Source organism: Saccostrea echinata, unplaced genomic scaffold (genome assembly GCF_033153115.1).
Source record: "Saccostrea echinata isolate AGI-Se365-2 ecotype Australia unplaced genomic scaffold, CSIRO_AGI_Sech_v1 ptg000001l, whole genome shotgun sequence".
Lineage (NCBI taxonomy): Eukaryota > Metazoa > Mollusca > Bivalvia > Ostreida > Ostreidae > Saccostrea > Saccostrea echinata.
Window position 1 is genome coordinate 46,429,755 of NW_026889750.1, and position 16,155 is coordinate 46,445,909.

The 16,155-nt window shown below is 35.1% G+C and overlaps 1 protein-coding gene across 1 annotated transcript in view; it reads left to right on the top strand.

The window, feature by feature from the left end:
- Positions 1-16,155, top strand: part of LOC133192997 (mitotic checkpoint serine/threonine-protein kinase BUB1-like) — a 40,275-nt gene that overhangs the window by 11,703 nt on the left and 12,417 nt on the right. Inside the window, exons 9-21 of the mRNA XM_061329002.1 lie at positions 1,612-1,826; positions 2,856-3,012; positions 4,469-4,688; positions 6,433-6,525; positions 7,470-7,602; positions 7,735-7,873; positions 8,294-8,390; positions 8,643-8,917; positions 10,488-10,876; positions 10,970-11,124; positions 11,653-11,739; positions 15,691-15,780; positions 16,004-16,155. Of these exons, the coding sequence (XP_061184986.1) occupies positions 1,612-1,826; positions 2,856-3,012; positions 4,469-4,688; positions 6,433-6,525; positions 7,470-7,602; positions 7,735-7,873; positions 8,294-8,390; positions 8,643-8,917; positions 10,488-10,876; positions 10,970-11,124; positions 11,653-11,739; positions 15,691-15,780; positions 16,004-16,155 (2,202 nt within the window). The remainder of the gene's footprint in view (positions 1-1,611; positions 1,827-2,855; positions 3,013-4,468; positions 4,689-6,432; positions 6,526-7,469; positions 7,603-7,734; positions 7,874-8,293; positions 8,391-8,642; positions 8,918-10,487; positions 10,877-10,969; positions 11,125-11,652; positions 11,740-15,690; positions 15,781-16,003) is intronic.

A 16,155-nucleotide genomic window follows, 5' to 3' on the forward strand; every position in this document is an offset into this window, starting at 1 on the left:
TCTATGATGTGCATATAAAGATTTGTCATCATCTGAATTATTCCCCATTGTCTGAATATTAATATCTTCATTGAGAGTTTGAATGGAAAATGAACACAAGGTTTTCTTTCCCCTATGTAGTATCTCAGTAATAGTATTAAATTATATTTATGTATAGAGAGTTGTAACATTTACAATATACAAAGCCTTGTGATATAATATACTTACAGTAAAACATGGTTATAGCAAACATGCTTATAATGAATTCAGCAAAGTGATTTTCAATCCCTGTGGTTTTTATGCCCCGCCATGAATATGGCCGGGGCATATAGTGTTTGTCATGTCCGTCTTCCATCCTTCTGTCCTTCCATCCTTCCGTCTGTCTTTCCGTCACACTTTGCGTTTAGCTCTGTTCAAAGCTCAGTTTCAAAGAAACCATCCAAGATATTTTTATCAAACTTCATATGCTGATAGATATTGATGAGAGCTATGCAACTGCATCAACATTTTTTGACCTTGACCTTGCCTTTGACCTTGACCTCACTTTTCTTAAATTAGTGTTTAGCTCAGTTTTAAAGATACCGTTCAAGATAGTGTAATCAAACTTCATATGTTGATACATACTGATGTAAGCTATTCAACTGCATCAACATTTTTTGACCTTTCTTTTGACCTTGACCTCACTTTTCTTAAATTAGTGTTTAGCTCAGTTTTAAAGATACCATTCAACATAGTGTTATCAAACTTCATATGCTGATACATACTGATGTAAGCTATTCAACTGCATCAATATTTTTTGACCTTGACCTTTCTTTTGACCTTGACCTCACTTTTCTTAAATTAGTTTTTAGCTCAGTTTTAATGAAACAATTCAAGATATTTTTAATAAACTTCATATGCTGATACATACTGATGAGAGCTATTCAACTGCATCAATATTTTTAACCTTGACCTTTCCTTTGACCTTGACCTCACTTTTCTTAAATTAGTGTTTAGCTCAGTTTTAAAGATACCATTCAACATAGTGTTATCAAATTTCATATGCTGATACATACTGATGAGAGCTATTCAACTGCATCAACATTTTTTGACCTTGACCTTTCTTTTGACCTTGACCTCACTTTTCTTAAATTAGTGTCAAACTTCATATGCTGATACATACTGATGAGAGCTATTCAACTGCATCAATGTTTTTTTACCTTGACCTTGACCTCACTTTTTTAAAATTACTGTTTAGCTCAGTTTTAAAGAAATCATTCATAATATTTTTATCAAACTTCATATGCTAATACATACTGATGTATCCTTTTCAACTGCATCAACAATTTTTGACCTTGACCTTTCCTTTGACCTTGACCTCACTTTTCTCAATTTGTGTTAAAATGTTGCATTACTAATATACCCTCGACGGGGCATTCATGTCCTATGGACATATTTCTAGTTAAATATATTGTAAACTTAAACGGATATAAGGAATTACGTTTATAACAAACCAAAATGGCTTGTCCCTGGCACTTCGCTAAAAGCTTGTTTTACTGTACTTTGTTCGGATAAATGTTGAGTACATTTCTTGCCAAATAAATACCGATATTTATATTTTATATTTTTAACATTTATACACACTATTTTTAGTGCTAGGAAAGCACCCAAACACACAGATCCACTCCATGATTTACGACATGCAACAGAAACAGAAGCGGGTGTCTTTGTTCCAATGTACTGTAAGGATAAAGTTTATTGTGGAATTGAGGAATTTTCATTTGAAGAAATTCGGGCTTTGAGATGGAAAGCCAAAAAACGGGCACTGGAAGACAGGAAACGTAGAGAAAAGGAAAAAGAGATAGCAGGTATTAACCCAAGAGTTTAAACCTCTAGTTTGATTAGCTAAAAAACTTTTTTTATTTTTGCTCATTTTCTTTTTTTCTTTTCTTTTATGCTGGTGTTTAATAAGTTGAAGTACTGTAGAGTTGGATGTTACCACAAAAGTCTTATTACAAGACTTTGGTATATTCTAATCCTATATTGCAATACAGGTTGTCAAGTACAGTGTATGTTATGTTGGATGTATAATTTAGATGTACATGCAACAAAAAAACTGATGTAAAATGTGCTTAAAGCGACGTAAGACATTGTCTATTTTTGTGACAAATTCATGGTTGAAATTGAAAGGGCTTCATTTTGTTTCTTGATTTATGATTTTTCACATTTTCATATAGTTTCTCATTTTTTCATGGTGAATTGCAATGTATATCATGTGTATAGTGCTTTTAGTACACTTCCAGTTAGTATTGTAGTAAGAGAATCTGAAAGATAAAAATGCAGGTTACATTTATTTATTAATATTTACATTTCCAATGTCTTTGTCCGAGATAAAATTACAAATTGTAAAAATACTTTATTTCTGCATAAATCTACTGGTTCATCGATAGGCGAAGTTAAAAAAAATTCACGTGCGGGTCAGGACAAATAGAGACGGAAGTGGGGCTATTAGCACGGGAATTTGCAGAATCAGGAGCATGTAAATATAAGGAATAACTGTCAGATTTTTTTGATTCATGACGATGATCAATCGATTGGCTTGCGTGATAATTTTATGCATAAACGCCTTCGGCGTTTATGCAAATTATCACGCAAGCGACTCGATTGATCACATCATGAATCCAAAAAATAAGACAGTTATTCCTTAATTAAATCTTTCTGAAATATCAAAAAAAAAAAAAAAAAAAAAAAAAAAAAGTGGAATGCCTCTTTTTTGCAATATTGACAATTTAAAGAGTAAGAATATTATGAATCCCAAAAATTTAATTTTTTAAATTGGAGAACATAAAAATTGTGGAATGGATGAATATAGCACTTGAATTCTCCATCTATGTTAGCCCAGCAGGAGGAGTTGTTGAGGAAACAGGAAATGATTCGTCGCCAGATGGAGGAGTTCCAGCTTCAGAGGGAACAGTTTGAGAGAGAACAGATGTCCATGTTTGCAAGACTCCAAGAAAAAATGCAGGAGCGAGAGCAGCAGCTGGAAACAGCCAGGTAAGTTCCTGAACTCTGAGAGATTATTGGTCAAGCCAGCCAGGTAAACAATCTCTGTAAAATATAGTGCAAAGATATTTTGTACATGTGAGACTTTGTTGGAACTTTATCTCTTCTCTGCTTGTGTCACAATTCTATTTAAAAGTATTTTGGTCATTGTCACTGGCTACTTCACCCTGACCTGAAAAATAGAAGAAAAACATACCAGTTAAAGACAAACATTTCCTTAGTTTATTAAATTCCACAGCCTAAGCAAATGCATGCCACATAATGACAAGTAATCCAGACTTTCTATTATGTATTAAGACATCCCCCCCCACAAACACAAACACAAACCAACCAACCAATGATGTCATTTAAAAGTAAAAGTTAGGTTCACAAATCAAAAGTCACAAATTAACCGATATGAAGGGAGATCCCTTTCCCATGTGAAACTTTGAGCCATTATTGTGGCTTCATCACACTCGGAACCAAGATTTAAACAAATCACGGTTAAAGTGAATGGCAGCTCTCTGATTAATTGGTTTGTTTTTTGATTTATTAAGTACTTACGTCATGAGAATGTATCCTTAAATTGCCTGTCTACACTTTGCATGATTAAGATTGGGATATTTGTAATGAAGCATTTATTGTGCTCATAGAAGTTACAGATTTAAGAAATAAACAGTTTAGGCATTAAAAAATTAATAACTTGGTTCTCAGGCCTGCCCGCATCTCATTTAACAATGCACATTACCCATTTTTATCCTCAAATTAATAATATAAAATTTCTCTCGTGCTCGTACGGTGCAAAAAAAAAAATTCCCCAACTGCATTTTAGATACTACCATCAGTCAAAAAGTTTGACAAACATCAAGATGATACAGACTAGTGGCTAGTTAAAAATTGCAAATTTGGCCATTGAGTTAACAGGTTCAGGCGTCAAGACTAAGTTTGGTCATGATGGCATTGATTTCAGTGCAAATTCGTAAGGGAATGACTGTATTACTTCCATGGCACATAGAGGGGGTTTTCTGAAGGCTTTTCCATGCTAGAACTTTATAACGCTATCAAAGACGGCTCCCTCAACCTTGGAACTTGGAGGTTTCCTGAAAAGCTTTAGCAAGATTTCATTTAGTGTGGGTTAACCAAAGACTGATAAATTTGACAATGTCTGGTTGTTAGGATGCATTCGTTTCATTATATGACTGTAGAAAATGCAAGAGAAAAGCAGGAAATTAGTGGTCTTGATTTCTACACTCAGTGTTGAAGCACTGTTGATTAAAAGTTGCTTGTTCTGAAATTAAGGGAAAAAAAATCAAAAATCCAGTATCTGTTTTTTATGAGGTAAAAAGGGGGGAGCCTCCCTCCCTCATTTATTTTTGACAAAACTGGCCTGAGAACAAAGTTATTAATTTTGTTAGGCCTTATGTGTAAAAAATTTTTTTTGAAGATCTTGAAATTAATATTTTCGTAGCCAGCAACATGTACAAACACAGAGAGATCAGCTAGAGAGAGATATTGAGCGTAGAATGCAACAACAGGAAACGGCCCGATCCTCTCGACAGTCTCTGTCACTTAATGATGTACAGATGGTTCAACAGACATCTGATGTGGCTCCAGCTGTGGGGAGACAATCATCCCCACATGTACACGAAGACATGGAGACCCAATCCCAGTCTCAAAACCCTCTCCAGGTGTGTATAATACAATTACCCTCTCCAGGTGTGTATAGTACAATAACCCTCTACAGGTGTGTATAGTACATTAACCCCCTCCAGGTGTGTATAATACAATAACTCTCTCCAGGTGTGTATAGTACAATAACCTAATGGTACCTCATTCTGTGTTTGTACAATACAATAACCTAATGGTATGTATAATACAATAACCTAATGGTATCCAGGGCTCTAACTGGCGACCAATTTACCATGGCACCTAAAAATTTTCCATAAGTCGCCAAATTGGTGACCATTTTAAATTGACTTGGCGATCATCGAATCCGGGAAATTTTAGCATTTTTAACAATTTTTCTGAAAAAGGAAAAAGACATTAAGGGAGCCGACTGGGGTTTTATTGTGTGAAAACTACTATAGAGAAACTCTTTAATTTTATACCATATATACCTTACATTGACTTCAGTATACATACCAAGTTTAGTGAAAATCTACCGTCTGGTTATTTTTGAGGGACCGTCTCAAAGTACAGGTACATTTACTATAGGATTATATAGGAAAATACCATTTTTTCGCACTTCGGGGTAAATTATACAAATACTACTATAGACTTTTTGCTCAGATTTTATTATTTGATGAGTAATACTATATTGTACATTTTGTGCAAGAAACACAAAATTCTACCGTCTGGTTTCCAGAGGGGGCATCTCAAAATGTCAAAATCCATGATATTTTCCGGTTTTTATGGAGTACAACAAAACATGACAGATACCACGGATTTACTTAAAAAATAATAACAATGATTGCTAGATTCTCAATTTCCTATGTTTAAAATTTCAAGAGCATATATTGTATACTTTTTATTTTATGGCATAATTAATGACCCCACTTAAAGAACTTCGGTTATTCATAACGTCAAAAACACACTATTACGACGTCTTTCTACCCATCATTTGAAAAATCGTTAAAAAAATCAGTTATTTAAAAACGTAATTAGATTTTTTAACCTAAAATTTCCTAAATTTGTTATTTTTTATAAATTATGTAAAAATAGTTGCTTTAAAAGAGTAAAAACGCTTTATTTTACCATGCTGCGCGAAGTATTGTGCAATGAAAACCCCAGTCGGCCCCCTTAAATAGAAGAGGAAATTGTTTTTGGCAATGGACATATCGTCTTTTCTTTGTCACATCATGTCTCCCTATATTGATTACTATTAACTTTTTAAATTGGCACCTTAAAAAAATTGCCTGGGCGACTAAAAATATGCATTGGCAACTGAATTTTTTTTGTAATGTGCCTAAATTTTAGAGGCCTGGTATCTCATTCTGTGTTTGCAGCACAATTTCTTTAATATTAATTGCCTTATATTTTGATATATGATTGATACTTTAAGACTTTTGATGTTGTTATCATATAAATCTACATTTTGTAGTCTGCTAAATAGTATAAATTATAAAGTGAAATAGCCTGTAATCAGTGTGTATTGTGATACTAGAAAAATTCATGACTTACATTGTATTCATAGCCAGAGTTATGGTGAATACAATAATGGCAAAGTATAAAACCTCTGATCTCAATGGAAACTTAAAATTAGTTAATTCTAGTCAGCTTGGTGACATTAACAACTCTAGCTATATATAGAATCATAAAGTGTAAGCATGAGCAGAACACTTTACAGAATTGAATTTGGGTATGAACAGAATTTACAACAAGTTTCATTCAGTAAGTTTTTCTTATTTATCAAAATGATGACACATTTTACAGACTTCCACATCAACACCAAGTAACAGGTCCTTGCTCAATTCTACTGGATCATCTGGACGTCGAACTGGACCAACACCAGATAGAAGCAAAAGGGTAAGGCATAGCTACAAACACCAGATAGAAGCAAAATAGTAAGACACAGCTACAAACATCAGATAGAAGCAAAATAGTAAGACATAGCTACAAACATCAGATAGAAGCAAAATAGTAAGACATAGCTACAAACCTCAGGTAGAAGCAAAATAGGCATAGCTACAAACATCAGATAGAAGCAAAATAGTCAGGCATAGCTACAAAAAACAGATAGAAGCAAAATAGTAAGACATAGCTACAAAAAACAGATAGAAGCAAAATAGTAAGACATAGCTACAAAAAACAGATAGAAGCAAAATAGTAAGACATAGCTATGAACACCAGATAGAAACAAAGCCAAGGCATAGATACAAATACCAGACAAATTCAAAATGATAAATCATAGCTGAAAATATTGAGAGAAGTATAGCTGAGGTTTAGCTACAAAATACCAGGTTGAAGCAAAATAGTTAGGCATAGCTAGAAAGTACACTGAAGGGTTTAGCATGATGTTCACTGAGTCAATGTTACCCTGTATAAAGTGCTATTCTTACTGCAGTTTCACTTTCTGTGGCAGAATAAAAGAAAATAGCCTAATGGGTTTTTACAGCTCTAACACATGTACATTGTACATTAACATTTACATAGTTTATGTCATTTAAGGTTACATACAGTACAGTAGTTTAATCAAATTGTAACATAAATGGGATATTAAATGTTACATTCTATAACTGTTATATCTCTCTAAATAAAAGATTCTTCAGTTAGATCTCTGATTTGTGACATTTTTTGGTTTCAGTCATTCACAGCTCTAACTGTTATATCTCTCTAAATAAAAGATTCTTCAGTTAGATCTCTAATTTGTGACATTTTTGGTTTCAGTCATTCACAGCTCTAACTGTTATATCTCTCTAAATAAAAGATTCTTCAGTTAGATCTCTGATTTGTGACATTTTTGGTTTCAGTCATTCGCAGCTCCCTCACCCACAGTTAATACGAAGGAAGCGATAAACATTGTGATGGGGATGTTCAATACTTCACTGGACTTTGGCTGGGATGATGGAGGACAAGAGACTGTGTCACTGCCTCTCCAAAATGGTGAGAGAAAATCTCTATATAATGTTTGGGAAAATGCAGTACAGCAGAGGAAATAATTTTCCAACATATATATGAAGATTTTCCCTTTTTTTTAAGATGTCAACTCTTGTAACAACTCTAATTTGTTTACAGAAGTTCCTGTGGCAACTAGTCAACCATTCGCTATTTTTGATGAAAACGCCCAGGCAGAAAAATTAGGGAAGAAAAGATTTTTAGTTCATGAAGACCAGACAGACAAAGAAAATCAGGCATTGAACACAAATCAGACCAGGTATGTCTGTACTGTGGTAGTGTAGGCAAATACATACTTTATGTTGAGATGATATATCTTACCTAAATTTGTATCTTGTTTCATAACCTTCCAATCATATAGGGTCACTTGTGATATTTACTGCCAATTGCAGGGTTTTCCCAAGAATGAAAATAGCAGGGGACATTAAAAAAGTAGAAGGGGGTTGAGAGGAAAACCAGAGTTACCGGGGTTTATATCATTATAGGTGGGGAAATTCCCCGGCCCCCAGGTCCTAGGGACAACCCTGAATTGCTTGATTCATAATTCCCAAAAAAATTCTTTAAAATGTTCGTTTATCTGAATGCAAAAATCATACATTCTGTACTAATTAAACATACTGACACAAAGTGAAAGATCAGAATGATATACATGTAAATTCATTTCTATGCTTCACTGTAGATTTGGCAAACAGGGGAGCAGTATTCCTGTCCAGTCTTTGGGACAGAGAACTAAGAAGAAGGAGAGTTCTGTTGGTGCCAGACAAAGTGATACATTTGTAAGACATTGTTTTGAAAAACATAACTGACTCAGGAATGCCAGTATGATATATATAGTTGTTATGACACTACCTTTTGTCTCCTCAGTTTGGGAAATATTTTCTTTGTGCTTTAATGTAATGGCATCAAAAGATTTATCTAATTTTAAATATTTGGGTTATAAAATATGTGTGAACAAAAACATAAGTTTTCTTTTTTATTTGGTGACACTTTACAAATGGTGAATCTTTTATAACATTATGTTTACACAGGATTTGGAAAATAAAATGGAGGGAATTGAATCACAGGGCGGATACTATGAGGATTTCACTATCGCACCAGTAGGCTCCCACCAAAGTTTTGCTGCCATGGCCAGATGTGCCTCCACACCCTTTAATGAAAATCACGAGGCTCCTCCCCCAATACCAAACCTTTCTAACATACAGGCAGATAAAACAGCCAACAACACCCCCTCCCTGCCTCTCCTCTCGCACACAGTGGACAGCCAGGCAGCCAATAGCTTCTTTCCTGATCAACAAAATCTAAGGTACTGTGTAATTAAACAGCAGTCCAGCAAGTAAGAAAAATAATCTGAATGATCATTGACTGTTTATTGCTTTGCAACAAAATTATGGTCATAATCTGGAGGATATTTAGAAAAAGGGATGTGATCGATGCAAAAAAAATATTTATTTAATGATTATCCCTAATATTAACATATTTTCACTGTAAAATAAGGTCAAATCTAGTTATTTTAAACTCAATGGGACCGAGAAAAAAAACTTCAAGATATCTGTGGGTTTGAGCTATTAAGGTTGAAATACAAAAAGAAAAAGTGAATGGGACTTTCAACTCAGTTTGACATATACCATGGTATTTAAATATCAATGAGATACCAAAATTAATCTTATAAGGACTAGAATCATCAAATCTTGTCAGGTGATGCATATTAAAACCTCGTTATATTGACTTAAAAGTAGGTCAAGATGACCTACTTTTTGAATTTTGCAGGTATTCATTTTCAAATTGATTTTGATGCACATCTTGGATACTTTGAAACCTATGATCATCAAAACTTGTCAGTTGATGCATCATGGGACCATTGAGTGTGTCAACCAAAAATTAGTTCTTGATAAGAAATTCTACAAGAAGGTCATGATGACATAATTTTTGGTTGACATTGTTGAATAAGTGAGTCAACTAATAAAGTTTGATGATTCTAAGCCTCTTAGTATCCTAAGTACTTTGAAACAACTATGGAATTCCAAATGTAGGTCACTGGAAGTGACATAGTGTTAAGGACATACTTCATTGACCCAGAATGCATCAACTGACAAAATTTGATGATTTTAAGCCTCTTATTATCCTAAAAGTGTAAAATTGAAAAAAAAAAAAAAAAGTCAAGGTAACCTACTTTTCGAAGAAACACTCAGAGGACCTAAGATGCATTAAATGATTATGGTTTGATGATCCTAAAGCCCTTATTATCAGAGATATATATAATATATATATTATATTTTATGTCATATAATAAGAGGCTTAGAGTCATCAAACTTTGTCAGTTGATGCATCTTTGGATCTCAGAGTGTGTTTACCAAAAAGTAGGTCATGGTGACCTACTCTCGGAATTTCAAGTCATATCTAAATACTGTAAATCGCTTTTTATTTGTGAGAACTTTGTTTTCATGTAATTACGCAAGTCTGTCTGCTCATGAAAGCTTTTATTCTTGCATATATTTGTATTGTTATGGTTTATATACAACAAAAAGCGTAGCTCGCATAAATTTTGTCTCGTTAATAAATATCAAATAGCTATCTCACGAAAAATAAGGTGTCACTAAAATATAGTGATCTACTGTACTAAGAGGCTTAGAATAGAAATCACAGGGTTGTACAATTATCAGAAGAGTGACTCTAGGGCTTTGGGTCTCTTCTTATTTTTTTCTTATATCCTAACAACTAAATTGCTAAGTGTCATGTCTCACTAAGATGATGGATGCAGAAGTTTTGTCATTTTTATCATTAACATTTTGATGTTTTATAAGGCAGTGGCATTGGTCATCTTTCATAAAATAACGTATTCTAGTTATTACTATCCTGTTTTATTTGTGTTAAAGCCCTATAATGGAGGGAAGTAATGAGGAATCGGACCCCAGCAGTCAGTCTCACCATCAGACTCGACAGAGTGCTACCCACCCCCAGGAGGAGAATGCTGACCCCTCTGGACAAGCTCCTCCCTTTCATCACCTGACTGTGGAGTCGGCAGTTGGACCTGACAACCTGAATCATTCCAGCCATGTTATAGACGTGTCCACGTATCACCCTCCCGAGGAGGGACTGGACATTGCTGACCAGTCAGTGTACATCGACACCCACGATCCATTTGATGCAGAGACAGTTAAGGAAATACTGGAACAACTTCCCACTTCCATCAAACTTCATCCAGGCTACCACGAGGTCCCTAGACAAATTCAGAGTATCATTTGTGGCCTCAATATCACACTAGGTCAGAAGTGATGGAGTTTATCTATCATAACTGTGTATATGTGTCTGTAACTTTGATTTGGGCCATACATTCATATTTCTATACATTTTGCAGGATCAGACATGTACGAGATCAGGGAAAAGATTGGTAAAGGAGCTTTTGCCAAGGTGTATAGTGCCACCTGTGTTTCCTTCTGTAGCACAGATTTGTTGGACTTTGATGAACACCTGGATTTCAATGAGTCGGAATCAAAACTGGTAGCATTAAAGGTAAAGCCATTAAAGCTGGATTAAATCTGAAGAAATTAATCCTGTAATTTTAATCTACAGCAGACATTTGAGATATGAAACAGACATTCATCAGTACAGAATGCTGCTGTACAGGAGAATCAGAAGTGTACTCATCAGTAAATCATAGAGTCTAACTCTGATGTCTCATATCTCTTTATAACGAATGCCAGGGATTTGTCAGATTGAAACGTATTATGAATACAGGACTTGTCTTTCATATTTTATTTAGTTATATGTATTTGACAGTATTTGCAAGATATTAAAGGTTTGGCTTTTTTTTCAGAAGTTTTTGGGTAACTTAGCAGCAAAAATGACTAGGATATGTAATTTTAGAACATAACAGGGTTTAATACCTTAGTGTTATGAATTGTTTATGATACCCAAGAAGTACCAGTTGTTTATGATGCCTGAACGGTACCAATTGTTTATGATTCCTGAGTGGTATGAATTGTTTATCAATAGCTAAGTATTTTAGTAATTGTTTATAGTGACATGGATATCTTGTAGGTCCAGAAGCCAGCTAATGTGTGGGAGTTTTATGTCTGTACGGAGATGCAGAAGAGACTACAAAGGTTACAGAGACCTGTAGATGTGGTAAGGGCTGGTATTACAAAGGTTACAGAAACCTGTATATGTGGTAAGGGCTAGTATTACAGAGGGTTACAGAAACCTGTATATGTGGTAAGGGCTGGTATTACAGAGGGTTACAGAAACCTGTAGATGTGGTAAGGGCTGGTATTACAGAGGGTTACAGAAACCTGTAGATGTGGTAAGGGCTGGTATTACAAAGATTACAGAAACCTGTAGATGTGGTAAGGGCTGGTATTACAGAGGGTTACAGAAACCTGTAGATGTGGTAAGGGCTAGTATTACAAAGGTTACAGAAACCTGTAGATGTGGTAAGGGCTGGTATTACAAAGATTACAGAAACCTGTAGATGTGGTAAGGGCTGGTATTACAGAGGGTTACAGAGACCTGTAGATGTGGTAAGGGCTAGTATTACAAAGGTTACAGAAACCTGTAGATGTGGTAAGGGCTGGTATTACAGAGGGTTACAGAAACCTGTAGATGTGGTAAGGGCTAGTATTACAAAGGTTACAGAAACCTGTAGATGTGGTAAGGGCTAGTATTACAAAGGTTACAGAAACCTGTAGATGTGGTAAGGGCTGGTATTACAGAGGGTTACAGAAACCTGTAGATGTGGTAAGGGCTAGTATTACAAAGGTTACAGAAACCTGTAGATGTGGTAAGGGCTGGTATTACAAAGATTACAGAAACCTGTAGATGTGGTAAGGGCTGGTATTACAGAGGGTTACAGAGACCTGTAGATGTGGTAAGGGCTAGTATTACAAAGGTTACAGAAACCTGTAGATGTGGTAAGGGCTGGTATTACAGAGGGTTACAGAAACCTGTAGATGTGGTAAGGGCTAGTATTACAGAGGGTTACAGAAACCTGTAGATGTGGTAAGGGCTAGTATTACAGAGGGTTACAGAAACCTGTAGATGTGGTAAGGGCTAGTATTACAAAGGTTACAGAAACCTGTAGATGTGGTAAGGGCTGGTATTACAGAGGGTTACAGAAACCTGTATATGTGGTAAGGGCTAGTATTACAAAGGTTACAGAAACCTGTAGATGTGGTAAGGGATGGTATTACAAAGGTTACAGAAACCTGTAGATGTGGTAAGGGCTAGTATTAGGAAGGTTACAGAAACCTGTAGATGTGGTAAGGGCTAGTATTACAAAGGTTACAGAAACCAGTAGATGTGGTAAGGGCTGGTATTACAGAGGGTTACAGAAACCTGTAGATGTGGTAAGGGCTGGTATTACAAAGGTTACAGAAACCTGTAGATGTGGTAAGGGCTAGTATTAGGAAGGTTACAGAAACCTGTAGATGTGCTAAGGGCTAGTATTACAAAGGTTACAGAAACCAGTAGATGTGGCAAGGGCTGGTATTACAAAGGCTACAGAAACCTGTAGATGTGGTAAGGGCTGGTATTACAGAGGGTTACAGAAACCTGTAGATGTGGTAAGGGCTGGTATTACAGAGGGTTACAGAAACCTGTAGATGTGGTAAGGGCTAGTATTACAAAGGTTACAGAAACCTGTAGATGTGGTAAGGGCTGGTATTACAGAGGGTAACAGAAGCCTGTAGATGTGGTAAGGGCTAGTATTACAAAGGTTACAGAAACCTGTAGATGTGGTAAGGGCTGGTATTACAGAGGGTTACAGAAACCTGTAGATGTGGTAAGGGCTAGTATAACAAAGGTTACAGAAACCTGTAGATGTGGTAAGGGCTGGTATTACAGAGGGTTACAGAAACCTGTAGATGTGGTAAGGGCTGGTATTACAGAGGGTAACAGAAGCCTGTAGATGTGGTAAGGGCTAGTATTACAAAGGTTACAGAAACCTGTAGATGTGGTAAGGGCTAGTATTACAAAGGTTACAGAAACCTGTAGATGCGGTAAGGGCTGGTATTACAGAGGGTAACAGAAGCCTGTAGATGTGGTAAGGGCTGGTATTACAAAGGTTACAGAAACCTGTAGATGTGGTAAGGGCTGGTATTACAGAGGGTAACAGAAGCCTGTAGATGTGGTAAGGGCTGGTATTACAAAGGTTACAGAAACCTGTAGATGTGGTAAGGGCTAGTATTACAAAGGTTACAGAAACCTGTAGATGTGGTAAGGGCTAGTATTACAGAGGGTTACAGAAACCTGTAGATGTGGTAAGGGCTAGTATTACAAAGGTTACAGAAACCTGTAGATGTGGTAAGGGCTAGTATTACAAAGGTTACAAAAACCTGTAGATGTGGTAAGGGCTGGTATTACAGAGGGTAACAGAAACCTGTAGATGTGGTAAGGGCTAGTATTACAAAGGTTACAGAAACCTGTAGATGTGGTAAGGGCTAGTATTACAAAGGTTACAGAAACCTGTAGATGTGGTAAGGGCTAGTATTACAAAGGTTACAGAAACCTGTAGATGTGGTAAGGGCTAGTATTACAAAGGTTACAGAAACCTGTAGATGTGGTAAGGGCTAGTATTACAAAGGTTACAAAAACCTGTAGATGTGGTAAGGGCTGATATTGGGAAGTTGATTTCCCATGACAGTGTCCACCAAAAAGAAATTGCTTACTTATGGGCCTCCCTCTCCTGAAATTTGAAATATTCCTTTTCAATTCTTTTGAACTTCAGTATCCCTAAGCCATTGTAACATAACACCTATGATAAACTAATTTCTTCTACACACACACACACACAAATATATATATATATATATATATATATATATATATATATATATATATATATATATATATATATATATATATATATATATATATATATATATATATATATATATATATATACGAGGGTTGTTCAAAAAGTTTGTGGACTGATGCGATAAAATTAATACTATGTAGTCTATCGTTACAAAATTTTTGATGAACATAAAACAACAAGAGTAAAAGAAATTTTGAAAATTTTAGCTTGATACCTTGAATATTTACCAAATTATCATACAATAAAAAAGACATGATATGATCAACCGGCGCTGTCGCCATTTAGTTTCATGATGTCATTGTTTTTCAATGTCCGCATTCTCTACCTCATACCCTTATCTTGATGAGTTTCCTTGGAGTTAAGTAAAGATTTAAACCTGTCTTGTTTATATGATTTTACAATGTCATAAACAGCTGATTTCAATGCATATAATATTGTAAATAGATCTGAAAGATTCTCACTTGATTATAACAGCATATTTGCTTGTCGGAGTTCAACATCTATCACACATGATCAACATCACTTTTCGGCGTAACAAACTTTGAACACTCTTACTACAAATTGACATTCACTTTTACATCTGTCGTCTCTCTAATCTTTTTCGGCGTTTAAAAACAAGTACTCTGAATGCATTTTATTTTTCAGTAGCCCATTTAAATATTTCCTAGGTCTATGCCAGTTTTTCCAGAGGGTGAAACTTTATAGAATATTGGAAAAAGAAACCCACCCCCCTTTCTAACATCATTACAACCCAATAATTGTTTGGACATTTCATATAAATTTTACGATAAAATTTCATAGAACTTACAGAATGGGGTAAAAATTGCAAATTTTACGGTACAATTGTGTCATACCACATGAGTGAATTAACGGGATTTTTGAAAGACGAATGTTCATATAAAAAAAAGAGATTTTTCTAAGTTACATTTACATGATTTAGGTAGAAAAAAGTAATCTTCGAGGTTGCGCCGCCTGGACATACCATTGCTTTCAAAAACATCAACAATTTATTAAAAAATAAAACTAATGGTGTATAATTTATTATATAAATAAGAAAGATGATGCTAATTAAACGTTAAAAAATTCGTTGATGTATCTTAAGCAGTTTTAATTTTATGGCGCTAGTCCACGAACTTTCCGAACAACCCTAGTATATATAGTTTAAGATGTGAGGAAAATAAAGTACAGGTATATGAAGCAAAGACCACCATAACATACATGTAAGTAGTTGAGAAGTATCTCAATAATGTTTATATATTTTACAGTGTCCTGCGGTAATGTTCATAGATAAAGGCTACTTTTACACGGACGCCAGCTGCCTGGTCACAGAGTTCTGTAAACATGGCTCATTACTGGTAAGTTATACACATGTATCATCTACATAAAACAGCTTGTACCCCCTTGCTTGAGTTGATGTAAAAATAACACTAGTTGGTTTAAATATCTAAAATAGAACAATATACACTCAGATTAACTATCAAATGAAATGATATGACAAAATCTAAAGAACATGATCTTTTCAATGACTGTTTATATTAATTATTTTGTAACTTTCTGAAATTTTCTGAATTATTACAGGATGTTGTGAATAAGTTTGGAGAGACTAATAAGTCTCAGGAGTTTCTGACGATGTACCTCACTATAGAACTGATGCACATGGTTGAACAGCTGCACGCCTGTCAAATCATCCATGGAGATTTGAAGCCTGACAACCTGCTAGTCAAAGGATT